Source organism: Copadichromis virginalis, linkage group LG19 (assembly GCF_057382275.1).
Source record: "Copadichromis virginalis isolate Kocher_CV1m ecotype Utaka linkage group LG19, C_Virginalis_male_GT1.1, whole genome shotgun sequence".
In the NCBI taxonomy this organism is placed as follows: domain Eukaryota; kingdom Metazoa; phylum Chordata; class Actinopteri; order Cichliformes; family Cichlidae; genus Copadichromis; species Copadichromis virginalis.
This window is the reverse complement of record NC_140636.1, coordinates 7,694,869-7,707,186: the sequence shown is the minus strand read 5'-3', so window position 1 is coordinate 7,707,186 and position 12,318 is coordinate 7,694,869. Positions and strand designations below refer to the sequence as shown.

The window sequence follows — 12,318 nt, the reverse complement described above, 5'->3', positions numbered from 1 at the left end:
TCTATTTGTGTGCCAGTAAAGTCTCTTCCTTTTTAAGATTTTTTCAAGCCAAAAACTGATATGCTACAATAAATAAATATGAAACTAAACCCAAACAAATGCAATCAATATAACTTGGAGCCTCTGTTTTCATAAGTTTGAACAAACTTCCTGCTACCCTGAATTGGATAATAATAATAATAATGGATTGCATTTATATAGCGCTTTTCTAGGCACCCAAGGCGCTTTACAATTCCACTATTCATTCATTCTCACATTCACACACTGGTGCAGGCAAACCACGGTCGCCCAAGATAAGAAGATGGACAGATTTTTTAAAGTCCCGTCACTGATTCTACAGTTAGAAAAACTAGTTCAATAGGTGCTGTTATAGCTCATCTGGGTTTGAATCTACCACAGACCTTTCTCTGTGTCACATTATCCCTCTCCCAAATCACTCCCTGCTTACCTGTCTACTCTCTATACTTCTTAAAGCCCAAAACATAAAAAAAGAAATCACGAAAAAAGAAAACAAAATTTCAAATACAAAAAAATCCAATAATGGTTTTCCCATTAGTGGCTTCCCCCCCCCCCCCCCCCCCCCCCCCCCCCAAAAAAAGGGCCCTCCATAAAACTAATATTTATCACTGATTGAAGAAAACAGGAACAACCCCAGCTTTCCGGACTGTAGCCGGAGTGACAGAGAGTTCTGTTGAGCCGAGTACTCATTTAACGTTAACTAGCAATGACTTTATGAATTTCTACACAAATAAAAATTGGAGACATCATACAGATGCCCCACAATCCAACTCTTGGCATTTCAGCCACCTCCATTTTACTCAGCAGAGTATCAGGGCTTTAACACCTTGTGCCCCTCGGGGACCTTGGGGACATATTTGGAAAAAACAGCTGTAGTCAGAGAAATCAGATGAGCTGTTTATTTCCTGACAACCTGAGCATTACTGGAGCTTAGCTTCAGCTGGGCGCAGTCCAGAAGAGGGCTGCATGTTCATCCAGAATCACCTGATGTTTTGCTGGAATTGCCTGGGTAAGAGAGGTCAACTAAGGCAGATCAAGTCTTGTTCGGTGGGCTCACAAAACTCTTTCCAAACTCTTTTGGTTCAGCTCCTGACAGAGCCATAATCCGCTTGGCCTGTCAATATCTATCAGCCACAGTCCCACAAGCTAATAAAGCTGAATACGTCCACTGTCAGACACGGCTTATGCACCCTCACTACACATCTGGGGGGCCAGGTCTGTCCATTCCAGTGTCCTCAGTGGTCACTAGATGGTGAGCAACTAACAGCTCTGCTCCTGTCTCTGGACCGTTTCCCCGACCTGAAGGTGCAGAAAAGCAATGCTCTTGTGCACTGGTGAACCAACATACAGGCAACAAGCCAGAGTGATAAAAGTATACCCACCCCTGCCCGCTACCTCTCACTAAGGGAAACTAGAGTCCAGGCTTATTCCTGGACACTGGTTCCTAAACCCAAGCTGTGAATTGAGGCAAGCCTGACTATATCTATGGCGCACTAGCACAGGCTAGTTATTTATTTAACACCAGTTCACAACGACAGTCACCAACAACAGTCATTTTAAGTTGATCCCCTAAGAGCATCACTTGGCAAGAGTGGGAATGACAAACTCCTTTTTCACAGGAAGAGACTTCCAGCAGAAAAAGGCCAACCAGCTGCCATGACTGGTTAGTAGGTGAAGGGAAAGAGAAAAGCTAATGCCATGCAGTAGTGGTGTATAAACACATGAGGAGTGAAAATAAATGAGTACAGAACAAATTCTCAGTGTATGATGGGAAGTCACCCGGCAGACTGAGCTTATAACAGGATAACTAAGGGCTGGTTTAGGATCAACTGATCCAGCCCTGACTATAAGCATCATCAAAAAGAAAGTTGGAAATCTAATCTTACAACCCAAACTGGGAGCTAGTTTCACAGGAGCAGCAATTGATAGCTATGAAGCACAAGAAACCCATGATTATTTTTCTACGTGACTCACTTCCACATTCTCCAGATCTTGTCCACAGTCGGTGGACTCTACCATCGTTCTCTTGGAGGTCAGCCATGTTTGGAGTTCTTTAGCCTCTCTCTCATACACATAGAGACGGAGCTGATCTTCCAGAGCGGCACGACGGGATGCAGAAAGTCTGAGGAGCATCTCAAAACATTCAACGACAGCTGGGAGAGACTCACTGACCAGGTGGCTGAAAAACAGAAACATTCTTTTCTTTTAAGTTTCAAAATGTAAAAAAAAAAACCCAAGCAGAATGATGATACTGCATCGTACTACACACCGCTTTACCTCTTGGGGTGTCTAAGGTGTTGCAACGATGCACCGTTCTCCTGCAGCTTCTCCACTGTCCTCCTCTGGTTGTCCAGTTCTACAGCCACAGAGTCCAATTTCCTCAGCATAGCTTCCGTCACCTCCTCACTCCTCCCGCAGTCTCGAGACTCTAAACCCACCTGCTGCTCCTCTAACCACAGTTGGAGCTCTGAAACCTTCAAACACACAAAAATAGGCACATAACAGGTAAAGTTTTTTTTTTCTTTTACAGTTTTTTTTGTTGTGATTATATACATAACATAAAATAATGTCTTAAACCAGTCCAACTGTCCAAAAAAGGCTTGTTAGATTAGTTGTTGATTCTAAATTGACCGTGAGAGTACATGGTGTTCTGTCTCTTCCTGTGATAGTGACCTGCTCAGAGGGTAATTTGTACAATTGTATGACTTAAATCTTTTATATACAGTCAGCTACAGTGTTGCTAGTAATGAGCGGTTATACATAGGACTGGGTATTGTCACAGATTTCTAAAATGGATTTGATTTTCATCCACGAGGTTCTGATTCAATTCAATTTTGATTCAGACAGTCAGAAATATATTATTAAAGGTATTTCTGGCAAAATACATTTCTATTTAAATATCAATTCAGGATTTAACCGGTCACGGCTGATGACCGCGACCCCTCCCTGAGCCTAGTTCTGCCGGAGGTTTCTTCCTGTTAAAAGGGAGTTATGTTTGCTCATAGGGGGTCATATGATTGTTGGGTTTTTGTTTGTATGTAAAATTATAGGGTCTACCTTGCAATATAAAGCGCCTTGAGGCGAAGGCGCCACTTTTATTTTTTGAACAAGAGCAGCATAGCATGTTGATGGAGTCACAGTCGGTAACATTGCGGCATGGTCTGAGGATGTGAGTGATTACAGTCTGTGGTTTATGATACTTGAAACAAAACTTATTTTTCAGATATTTTATAATATATCTAAAAAGGGGGACCTTTATACGTTAAATCTCAGTTTTATGTCATGTGTCTGTTACCTCTGTGAGGAAGGCATGTATGCTGACTGCCTCCTGCAGTAGTTTCACTTTCTTCTCACCCTCTACCGTCAGCTTCTCATGCAGACTCTTTAAGTCCTCCAGACGCTCCCGGATATCGTGAGATGCAAAGTGTCGGCCCCTGACCTGAGAGAAGAACACATAAGGTTCCCGGATCATTTCTTAAACATTCCAGCTATAACAATGCCGAAATCAAAGAGATCCTTACCAGACTATGCCCCGCCTCCTGAACTGCTTGGACCAATGGCATGCGTCCAGAGATCTCCTGCATCAAGGTCTTTAAAAAATGATTTGCAAATTATTTTTTTCAATAAACACAACAAAAGTAACCCAAAACCTGGAACAATTTGAACCATAGATGCTATTTAATAACCTATGACCAGACCACTAAACAAGTAATCAAAGATGTCCTTAACTATAAAAACAATTGCAATTTGGAGCTACAAATAAAGTCCAGGAGGTTATAAATGTCTTATTAAAATTATGATGTCTGTAATAATGTGAATATTAATTAATTTAGATATGTTTTCTTCCTTCCTCACTGTCAGTAAACTCTGCAAGTGGTCACCTGGTGCTTGTGGAGCAGCTGCTGGCTACTGCTGAGGGAGCTGCCCAAGTCTTTGGCAGTGATGGAGGGCAGTCTGTCATTCAGCCAGGCCGTTTCCTCCTCCACATTTCTGTAGAACTGGAACAGGACTTGCCAGGCCTCCAAGTTCTCCTTACGTCTCTGCAGGGGCTGCGCCAGACTGTTGTACCTGTCAGAGTAAAGACCAACACCGGTGAAATACATTTCAAACATTTTTTTCTCATTTAGTGATATTTTAATTTTTATCACAGTTGTTATACCCTTGGAAGAGCATCAACCTCTTCCAAGTTTATAAAGAGACATGAGGAAGTCGGCTACATTATGTATACAACCAGATTTCTTCACAGTGCAAATGATCTACTGTTTACAAACCTGTTGATGGTGTGTGCCACTCTGGTCTGAATCTCCTCAGCCAGGAAGTTACCCTGAGAGTGGAAGCTCTTTGCTGTGTCCACCAGACCCTGATATATAAAATATATACATTTACATATACTTCATATATGCAGTGGATTTACAAAGCAAGCCGACATTTGTCACACTTTAGTGAATCTACAATGCTCTTTTTCCATGATGGTGGCAGGCAACTCTAGTGTGGCATGCCAGTTTGGAAACCAAAGAAGTATAAGTAAGGTTATTTTTCCCTTTAGACTTAAAACTGAGTTAAACATATAGTCATTAACATGAATAATGTGTCTCCACTAACATTTAGCTGATGTTAACAATATGGTGGGGTTTTTAAAATAAATTTCACATTAATGTTTGTTGTGAAGTAGGGTGGGCAATTGTCATGAGTGTGCTGTGTGGCAGGCAGGAGCTGCCACAAAGGTGATGAACTAAAAGAGGCAGCTTTATTTTGCTGTAAACACTGAGATACGGGATATATGTAAACATAACTTAAAACTGGAAACAAAGAACTATGAAGCTAGAAAACTAGGAACAGAGAAACTAGACTAGAACCACTAGGAGAAACGAGGACCATGGGAGAGACACGCAGCAATGTGGAATGACGCGACAACAGGCAGAGGACAACAGGGGACTAAATACACAAGGGATGGGAAACATAGCTGGAAGCTAACTGGCATAATGGGACAGGGAGGAAGCAAAAATGAATATACTAGACACAGGACACGGGAAACCCACAGACAGAGACTCAAGACGCAGCAATTGGGGAGACAGGAATAAACACAGAGACAAGACTGACTGACAGGAGAAGATTAGACTCAGAGGCAGGGAAAACTATGATCACTAAGAACCTTTTCGTCTGTTTTTTCTTTTAAATGCCTTGGTATTTCTTTGTGAAGCACTTTGTGATCTTTGTCTTGAAAGGTGGTATATAAATAAAATTTTACTTGCTTACTTACTAAGAGCTAGAAACTAAACAGAAACTAAATGATCGAATGAGAACTCAGAATTACAAGAAAACCGAACATGAAACAATCAGAGAATCTAGCCTAACTTAGAATATCATTTTAACCCGATTCACACAATCCATAGCATAAACCCTGGGACAAAGACCCAGGACCATGACGGCTATAATATCATTATAGAAGTAATCTAGTATGTAGCTTAGATATAATTAGTAATGAAAAAAAATCAAACTAAAAACTCAAAATTATGAGGATTTAAAACAACTAAGCATTATGTCCACCCTCGCGCTTGCACCTGGATTCGGTCTTGGTGTCCATCCATCTCCTCTTCCACCCCCTGCAGTTCCTTCAGCAGTCTGTTCACAGAGGGTAGGTCACTGCCACAGTCCTCATTGGCCAGCTCCCTCTCCACTGACGCCACGAACTGCTCCATGTCATCCAATGAACGCTGGAACTGCAATGCCTAAACACACAAAGGGCATTCAGAGAACTTTATGTGCCTCCCTACAATTCCAGGGCAATGAGCATGAAAGAAATCTTTAATGTTTTCTATGAAGATTTAGTTAAGGATTAAAGTTGAGTAGGTTTAAGTTGAAATTAAGTTATAGTTTTAAGGGCAACATTAAACATGACTGGGCAAGTACCTGGTAGGCCTCCTGCAGTCTAGTTTTCTTCTCCTTGCCGTTGTGGATCAGAGTATCCCAGCTGTCAGTCAGCTCTCTGAGTCGAGGTCGAACCTTTCCTTCAGCAGACAGAGACTCAGACAGCAGCTTCTCTCCTTCCTGGAAAGCACCCAATAGGCAACATTTTATATTCCCAATGGTGTAAACAAACAATAAAGTCTGAAATGTTAGCAAAATCTAAGAGAAGGTCTAAATAGGACAAAAATTCTGATGGGATAATCTTTTTGACACTTCTCAGGAATAAACCGTTAACTGTCCAGCCCAAGACATCTTGCAGCTAGAGCTGTAATCAGGGAAATACACAGACACTTAAGAAAATCCACCTTAGTGAGGGTTTCCACCCTGTAGCGGTTGCCGAGGATCTCTGCTTCAAAGCTCTGATGTTTTAACAGCTTTGCCTGAAGGTTGTTTGGTTCCCTCCAGTTTTCATCCAGTGCTATGGCGTTACGCTCATTCAGCCACACACATACCTGGAAAACACAAATTTGCTATAGACCCCTGAAGAACAATACAAATTAGGCTTCAGCAGAGTTCAGAAAGTTACCTGGTAGCTGCTGGACAAGAACTGCTGCAGCTGGAGGGATTGATCCAGAGCTTTGTAACGAGATCTACTCTGCCGCTGCAACTGACTCCGCCTGCGCAAACACAGCAGGTGAGCAAGCAGGAGTCAAAACATTATTTCCAGCTACAGTACTTGCTTTAATTGGAAAGTGTGTGGCTGAGATGTCTGATGACTACCTGGTGGTCAGTGCTTTGCTCTTTGCTCTGATGTTGTTGGCATCATAGTGCTTTTGTTGGATCATCTCCTGGGCCAGCTTCTCTACCTGGTCCAGCTGGTCTCCCTGAGCCTCCAGGGCTTCCTCAAACTGAATCTGCTTCCTCTGCAGTGTTTCTACCTCTGTCACTGAGCTCTGCAAAAAGAATAGGTTGCTTTCACAGCATAAGAGTACTTTCCTATATATGTATGATTCTGAAGCAAATCATCCGTACCCCGAGGTCCTGATTAGACAGGAAGGCTTCACTGTTGTTGAGCCAGCTCTCACATTGTTCTACAGAGGTCAGAAAGATCTGAAGGATACAGAGAAGAGCTCAGCAAAAGCTAATCTGACTGCTAAAGCTGTGTCTCATAGTTGTCTTATGTCTAACTACAAGAAGACACAAAATCCACCTTGCTAAGGTAGCTGAAACTTTTCAGTTATGTAAAGTAGCTCAATCATATGTGTCAATTGTGGTAAATGGACTGATTCTTATATAGCACTTTTCTACTCTCCCAGAGTACTCAAAGCACTCTACACAACATGCCACATTCATCCAATCACACAAGCACTGTCTGCTAAGGTTCTTAGTGCTTCCTAACTACCATTCATAGCAAATGTAGCATCGGGGAGAGCAATCTGGGGTTAGTATCTTGCCCAAGGATACTTGGCATGCAGACTGAAGGAGGATCAGTAGATGACCTGCCCTACCGCCTGAGCTGCAGTCACAGAACAGCCATACCACCCTGAGAACGCCCGATCTTGTCTGATCTCGTCAATTATATTAAGGATTATTCAGTGTAATGCTAAGAGGACCAGGTTAACTTACAATACATGAAATATATTTATTTTAATTAAATCTGAGATTTATTCAGCAAATTAATTTTGCAAATATACTTATAAATATGAATGAGACTATATTAATTCATTATTCACATCAAAAAGTCATATTAAATTATTTTGGGGGCCGCTGCTGTGTCACCTGTAGTGTACGGGCCTGCTCCAAGGTTATGTTACGGTTCAACCAGGCTCGGTCCAGTCCAGCTTTAGCTTCCTCTAGCTGGTTCAAAGCCTTTTGGATCTCTGACTTAGAGCTGTGACCAGACCGGATGAGACCCAGACCAAAGTCCCTGACAGAGTCGATGCGTTCAGCACGAGCGTCAATCTCCGTCTAAAAACAGCAACGTTTAAAATTGGCATTTACTTCATTAAGGTAGTAAAGTTTAAGTAAGCCACAGTGCTCACCCTCCAGTCCTGATGCTCCACAATGAGCCGGTCAGCCTCTGTTCTGGTCTTGGGAAGTCCCTTTTCTGCCATCTCACTGCTTTGTTTGAGACTCCACTCCAGCAGGAGGCGCTGGTTAGCCTTGAAAAGCTGCAACTGGTGAGCCTCCTGCAGCTTTTCTTTTCTGAAAAAGACCATTTCTTCTTGATTTTTTCCTGAGGGAGTTCTTCTGATCACTATCCATATTTTTGATTTTTACTAATGTAAAACACTGTTGGGCCTCTAAAAGTCCAGTGGTTAACATGTTGCATGCTTAGTGAGAGGGAAAAAAAGCCTTTAGCAGGTGTGTGGGCTTGTAGAAAGTTTGAGGGATACCTCGATGGCCTAGCTAGTTTAGACAGACCGAGCTTCAGCTAGTCCAGTACCTCTCATTACATACCACACCTGGAACAGTGTGCAACTACAGTCCCAACATGTTCCCATGATTTTAGACATGAGAATCCAGTATAGGAGTATGCTAAAGTGAAAACGCTTATCACAACCTGTCACCTAGCCCTCTGGCTAACACTCAGTGCGATGTGGCATGCTGTGTGGCTAGTGTTGGACGGGATTCCTGCACCCACCAGCAAAATGGATGAAACGATAAAACAACAGCTGCCTACACAGAGCTGCACCGAAAGACGAGCACAGGTAAAGACGGTGCTCTACCTGTGTGCTATGAATTGAAAAGTCAACCAAAAGAACCTCTCATATCTAAACTAACTAAACTAAACTCAATATCCAAGCTGCTCCCAGAACAACCCTGGAAAAAGTTGCTATGGATCAATGTGAGGGTAAGCACCAACACAACCTGATAATCACAGATTGCTACTCCGTGGTTTTGGAAATACCACACTTTCCATCAACAACAATCACACAGATAATTCAAAAGCTGCTCGGTAGCCTAGATAAAGTGGTGAGTGACAATCCTGCGAGGAATTCAAGGAATTTGCCAGACTGCTTGATTTTAGACAAGGTATAGAGATGGCAAAGAAAACATTGGCAAACTTCATTGGTGCCTACATAGTTATTTCACTGTTAATTACTAGATGCTCTGACCTTTGAAACTTTCAGCAATTAAAATAATTGAAATCACCGTTGCTTCTAATAGTAGATTAAAGTTACCTGTGTTTGAGTTCCTTGTCCAAAGTTTTCAGAGTCTTCTGGACTTCTTTCTGTTTGGTCTTCAGCTTGTCGCTCATCACTGACTGAGCACTCACATCACCCAACAAGCCTTCTTCCAGAGACTGATGAGACAGAAGTAAGTCAGTCATTTTAGTCATAGAGGTGGTAATTTGGCAAATGAGCTGGACTTATAAAACTGCATTTAGTTTTTTGATGAAAGATTAGACAAGATTAGATTCATCTGATTTTTGTTTCCATCTGTCAAGGTTTGCTTTTTTGTCTTGTTTTTAAATCTATTTAACATCTACTTGTGACCATCTTTGTGAACAGGTACCAAGCTTACATGCAAGCTTTCCAGTTACAATTCCTAAAGTCAAGAATGAACGTGTCAGTTGCAGCCTTGGGTGCCTCACCTTTGCTCTATCTTGGATAACTCCAGCCTCTCTCTCTATTTCCTCGTGGCGTCTAATCAGGTTTTCTACACTGTCCACATCGCAGCCACAATCCTGATCCTGCAGCAGCAGCATCTAAAGAGAGCGAGGAGGAACCTTTTCAAAATACCAACCAAGTTCCAAAAAAGTTGCAATGCTGGGTCAAATGTAAATAAAACAGAATGCAATGACTGGCAAATCTCATTAGCCCATATTTTATTCACAATAAAAAATAGAAAAGATGTTAAGATTCTGACTGGGAGTGACGAAGGACGGACAGGATTAAAGGTGAGTACATCAGCTCAGGTCCAGCATTTCAACACAGTTAGAACATTGCAATGTTTACCACTGTGCAGCATCCTGACTTCTTTTAACTACAGTCCATCTGGCAGCTGAGGAGACCATTTGCTGGAGTTTTAGATGAATGTTGTTTTCATGTTCCTTTGTGAATACTGTATGAGTTTGAGATTTTCAAATCACTGCATTCTGTTTTTGCTGACATTTTTCACAGTGTGCAATTTTTTACAGTGTAATAATTTTGTGTTTTAGAAGTGCAGCATCAAGGTTAAAAAAACAGTTGCCTGACCTTTTCATTAGCTCTGTCTCTGACCTCCTCCAGTTCTCTGATGAGACTGTGGACCACCAGAGCTTCTTCGAGCTGGTTCTTGTAATTATTCAGATCAACGTGAAATTTGCTCCACCTGGAGGAGAAGAACCACTTTGATGCATTATTTTGTTTGTGCGCTGGTCAACACTGTTGCCTCACAGCAAGAAAGTTCTGGGTTGAAATCCACCAGTCAGCTGGGGCCTTCTGTGAATGTTCTCCCTATAATTGCATGGGTACCCATGTAGGCACTTGTGTTAGCCTGTGACTGTGACAGACTTGTGACCTGTCCAGGATATGCCCTTCCTCTTGTGGAGCAGCTGGAATTAGCTCCAGCCCCACTGTGACCCTGATCTGGATGAGTGGGAAAAAAACACATGAGTGGAAGCGAGTGGAAGATCTTCAGACACGTTACCTTTCATTGAGCTGCTGCCTCCTCTTTGTCACAGTCACCAGTTCCTCAGCACTCTGTCTTTTTTCTAGTTTGGCTGCCAGTTTGTTGATGGCTTTGATATGAGCATCATCCACTGTCACGTCCTGCAGATTACAGATTTGGCTGTCACTTTTCAGACATATTAAAACAGTGTGGCTTGTGGTCAGTTTGAGCTATTCCTTCTATAATATCAGTAATGTTAGTCATGTTAAGCTCTTCATATCCTGTTTGAGGAGAACACTAGAGAGCAAAGCATTTAAAAGCAGTGTTCTTCATCTTCTCCCTGTTTGTGGTATATAGAGGCCCTGTCCGACTTTGCCATCAAAAGGTTGAGTCATCAAACACTGAGCTCTGTGTCTTGTGTAACTATCATTGCAGCCTAGCATAGCTGTAGTTTCTCGCAGCTCACGTTGGAACAACATAAGTTTACTTACCTTATCTTCACTTCCCCTGAACTCACTGAGCTTCTTCAGCAGCTGGACTCCATGTTCATAGTCCTTTCCAACATCTCCAACATTAATCATAACCTCCTGAAACACAGAGTCACAGACGTAAAGTAACAAATGTCCCCATGTTAACAGCAATGCACTTCCATCCATTTATCTGTGCTCTACCTTTTGTCTGATCCAGGCCTCCACCTCCTCCACCTTCTGGAGGTACTCCAGGAAGGCTCTGTTATCTTCCAGAGCTTTGCCACGGATGGCCACAGCCTTCTTCAGCTCTTCCCAGTGAAGCTCGAGTGTGGCTGCACTCTTCTTTACCTCTTTGGACCTCAGGTGAAGAGATACAAGTTCTTCCCCAGCCTAGAAGCAAAGAACAAAGCAGGCTGCATGTAGATGTTTGACACAAAGGCACAAAGCTGAAGACGCAATCTAACCAACACTGACAGGTTCACTAAATCATGTCTGTAAGTGGTAATTCTGAAAGGTAAATTAAAAAAAAGATCCATATTAACATTTCATCTTATCATCTCACCTCTTTGTGTCCAATCACGTCAAACAATCCTAAACCTAAAGTTAAGTGGCATTACTGCTATACATGTTTTCCACTTTTTTCCACTTGGAGTCAGATTTACTATTAGCTACATGGCAATATTAATTGTGTCTTTATTCAGCAATGTGCACACACAGTACTGTGCAACATGACCAGCTCTTGTGTTGTTGTTTTTTTGTTTTGTTTTGTTTTGTTTTGGGGGGGGGGGGGGGGGGGGGGGGGTTGTGTTCACAAAGCTATTCTTTTAGCAGATTACTTACACCTTCAGCAGGTCTGTTCATGTTAGTTATTACTGAAATGAAATCTGCTCATATGTTTGCACGTTTTTAGTAGATCACTCCCAGATCTTTTCACTCCCGCTGAATCTTTTCTGTTATTGTGGTTTCATATTAATTTGCCCTACTGCTGGCCCTCGAGCTGTTCTTACCAAAAGTACATTACTGATGATCTCATGGTGAGACAGGATTTCAGCCTCAAACACCTGATGTTTCTGCAGGAGTTTCATCTTGGTTTGCAGGTTGCTGAGGTCAGCTTTACTGTCCTCTGCCATCTTCTGCATCCGCTCAGACACCCACTCCTCTGCCTGACGCACAGAAACAGAAGTAGATGGACGGTTAAACAGTGTTATAAACAGAGAATTGAACTGGAAATCAGACCTGAGTTTTTTCATTTGTCAGTTATCGTCAATCACACCTTATTTTTTAACACTGTAAAAACCTTAAAGATATTTGGGGATCCAGCTACCAA

At 42.2% G+C, this 12,318-nt stretch overlaps 1 protein-coding gene across 1 annotated transcript in view; it reads right to left on the bottom strand.

The window, feature by feature from the left end:
- sptbn5 (spectrin, beta, non-erythrocytic 5) overlaps positions 1-12,318 on the bottom strand; it is a 65,410-nt gene that overhangs the window by 23,118 nt on the left and 29,974 nt on the right. Inside the window, exons 47-67 of the mRNA XM_085441031.1 lie at positions 11,999-12,154; positions 11,193-11,381; positions 11,013-11,108; positions 10,561-10,682; positions 10,128-10,242; positions 9,524-9,637; positions 9,111-9,232; positions 7,968-8,130; positions 7,705-7,893; positions 6,958-7,035; positions 6,706-6,878; positions 6,512-6,602; positions 6,291-6,437; positions 5,929-6,066; positions 5,580-5,747; positions 4,290-4,378; positions 3,900-4,086; positions 3,540-3,608; positions 3,314-3,457; positions 2,296-2,492; positions 1,993-2,197 (exon numbers count right to left, since the gene is read on the bottom strand). Coding sequence (XP_085297157.1) covers positions 1,993-2,197; positions 2,296-2,492; positions 3,314-3,457; positions 3,540-3,608; positions 3,900-4,086; positions 4,290-4,378; positions 5,580-5,747; positions 5,929-6,066; positions 6,291-6,437; positions 6,512-6,602; positions 6,706-6,878; positions 6,958-7,035; positions 7,705-7,893; positions 7,968-8,130; positions 9,111-9,232; positions 9,524-9,637; positions 10,128-10,242; positions 10,561-10,682; positions 11,013-11,108; positions 11,193-11,381; positions 11,999-12,154 — 2,952 coding nt within the window. The remainder of the gene's footprint in view (positions 1-1,992; positions 2,198-2,295; positions 2,493-3,313; positions 3,458-3,539; positions 3,609-3,899; positions 4,087-4,289; positions 4,379-5,579; positions 5,748-5,928; positions 6,067-6,290; positions 6,438-6,511; positions 6,603-6,705; positions 6,879-6,957; positions 7,036-7,704; positions 7,894-7,967; positions 8,131-9,110; positions 9,233-9,523; positions 9,638-10,127; positions 10,243-10,560; positions 10,683-11,012; positions 11,109-11,192; positions 11,382-11,998; positions 12,155-12,318) is intronic.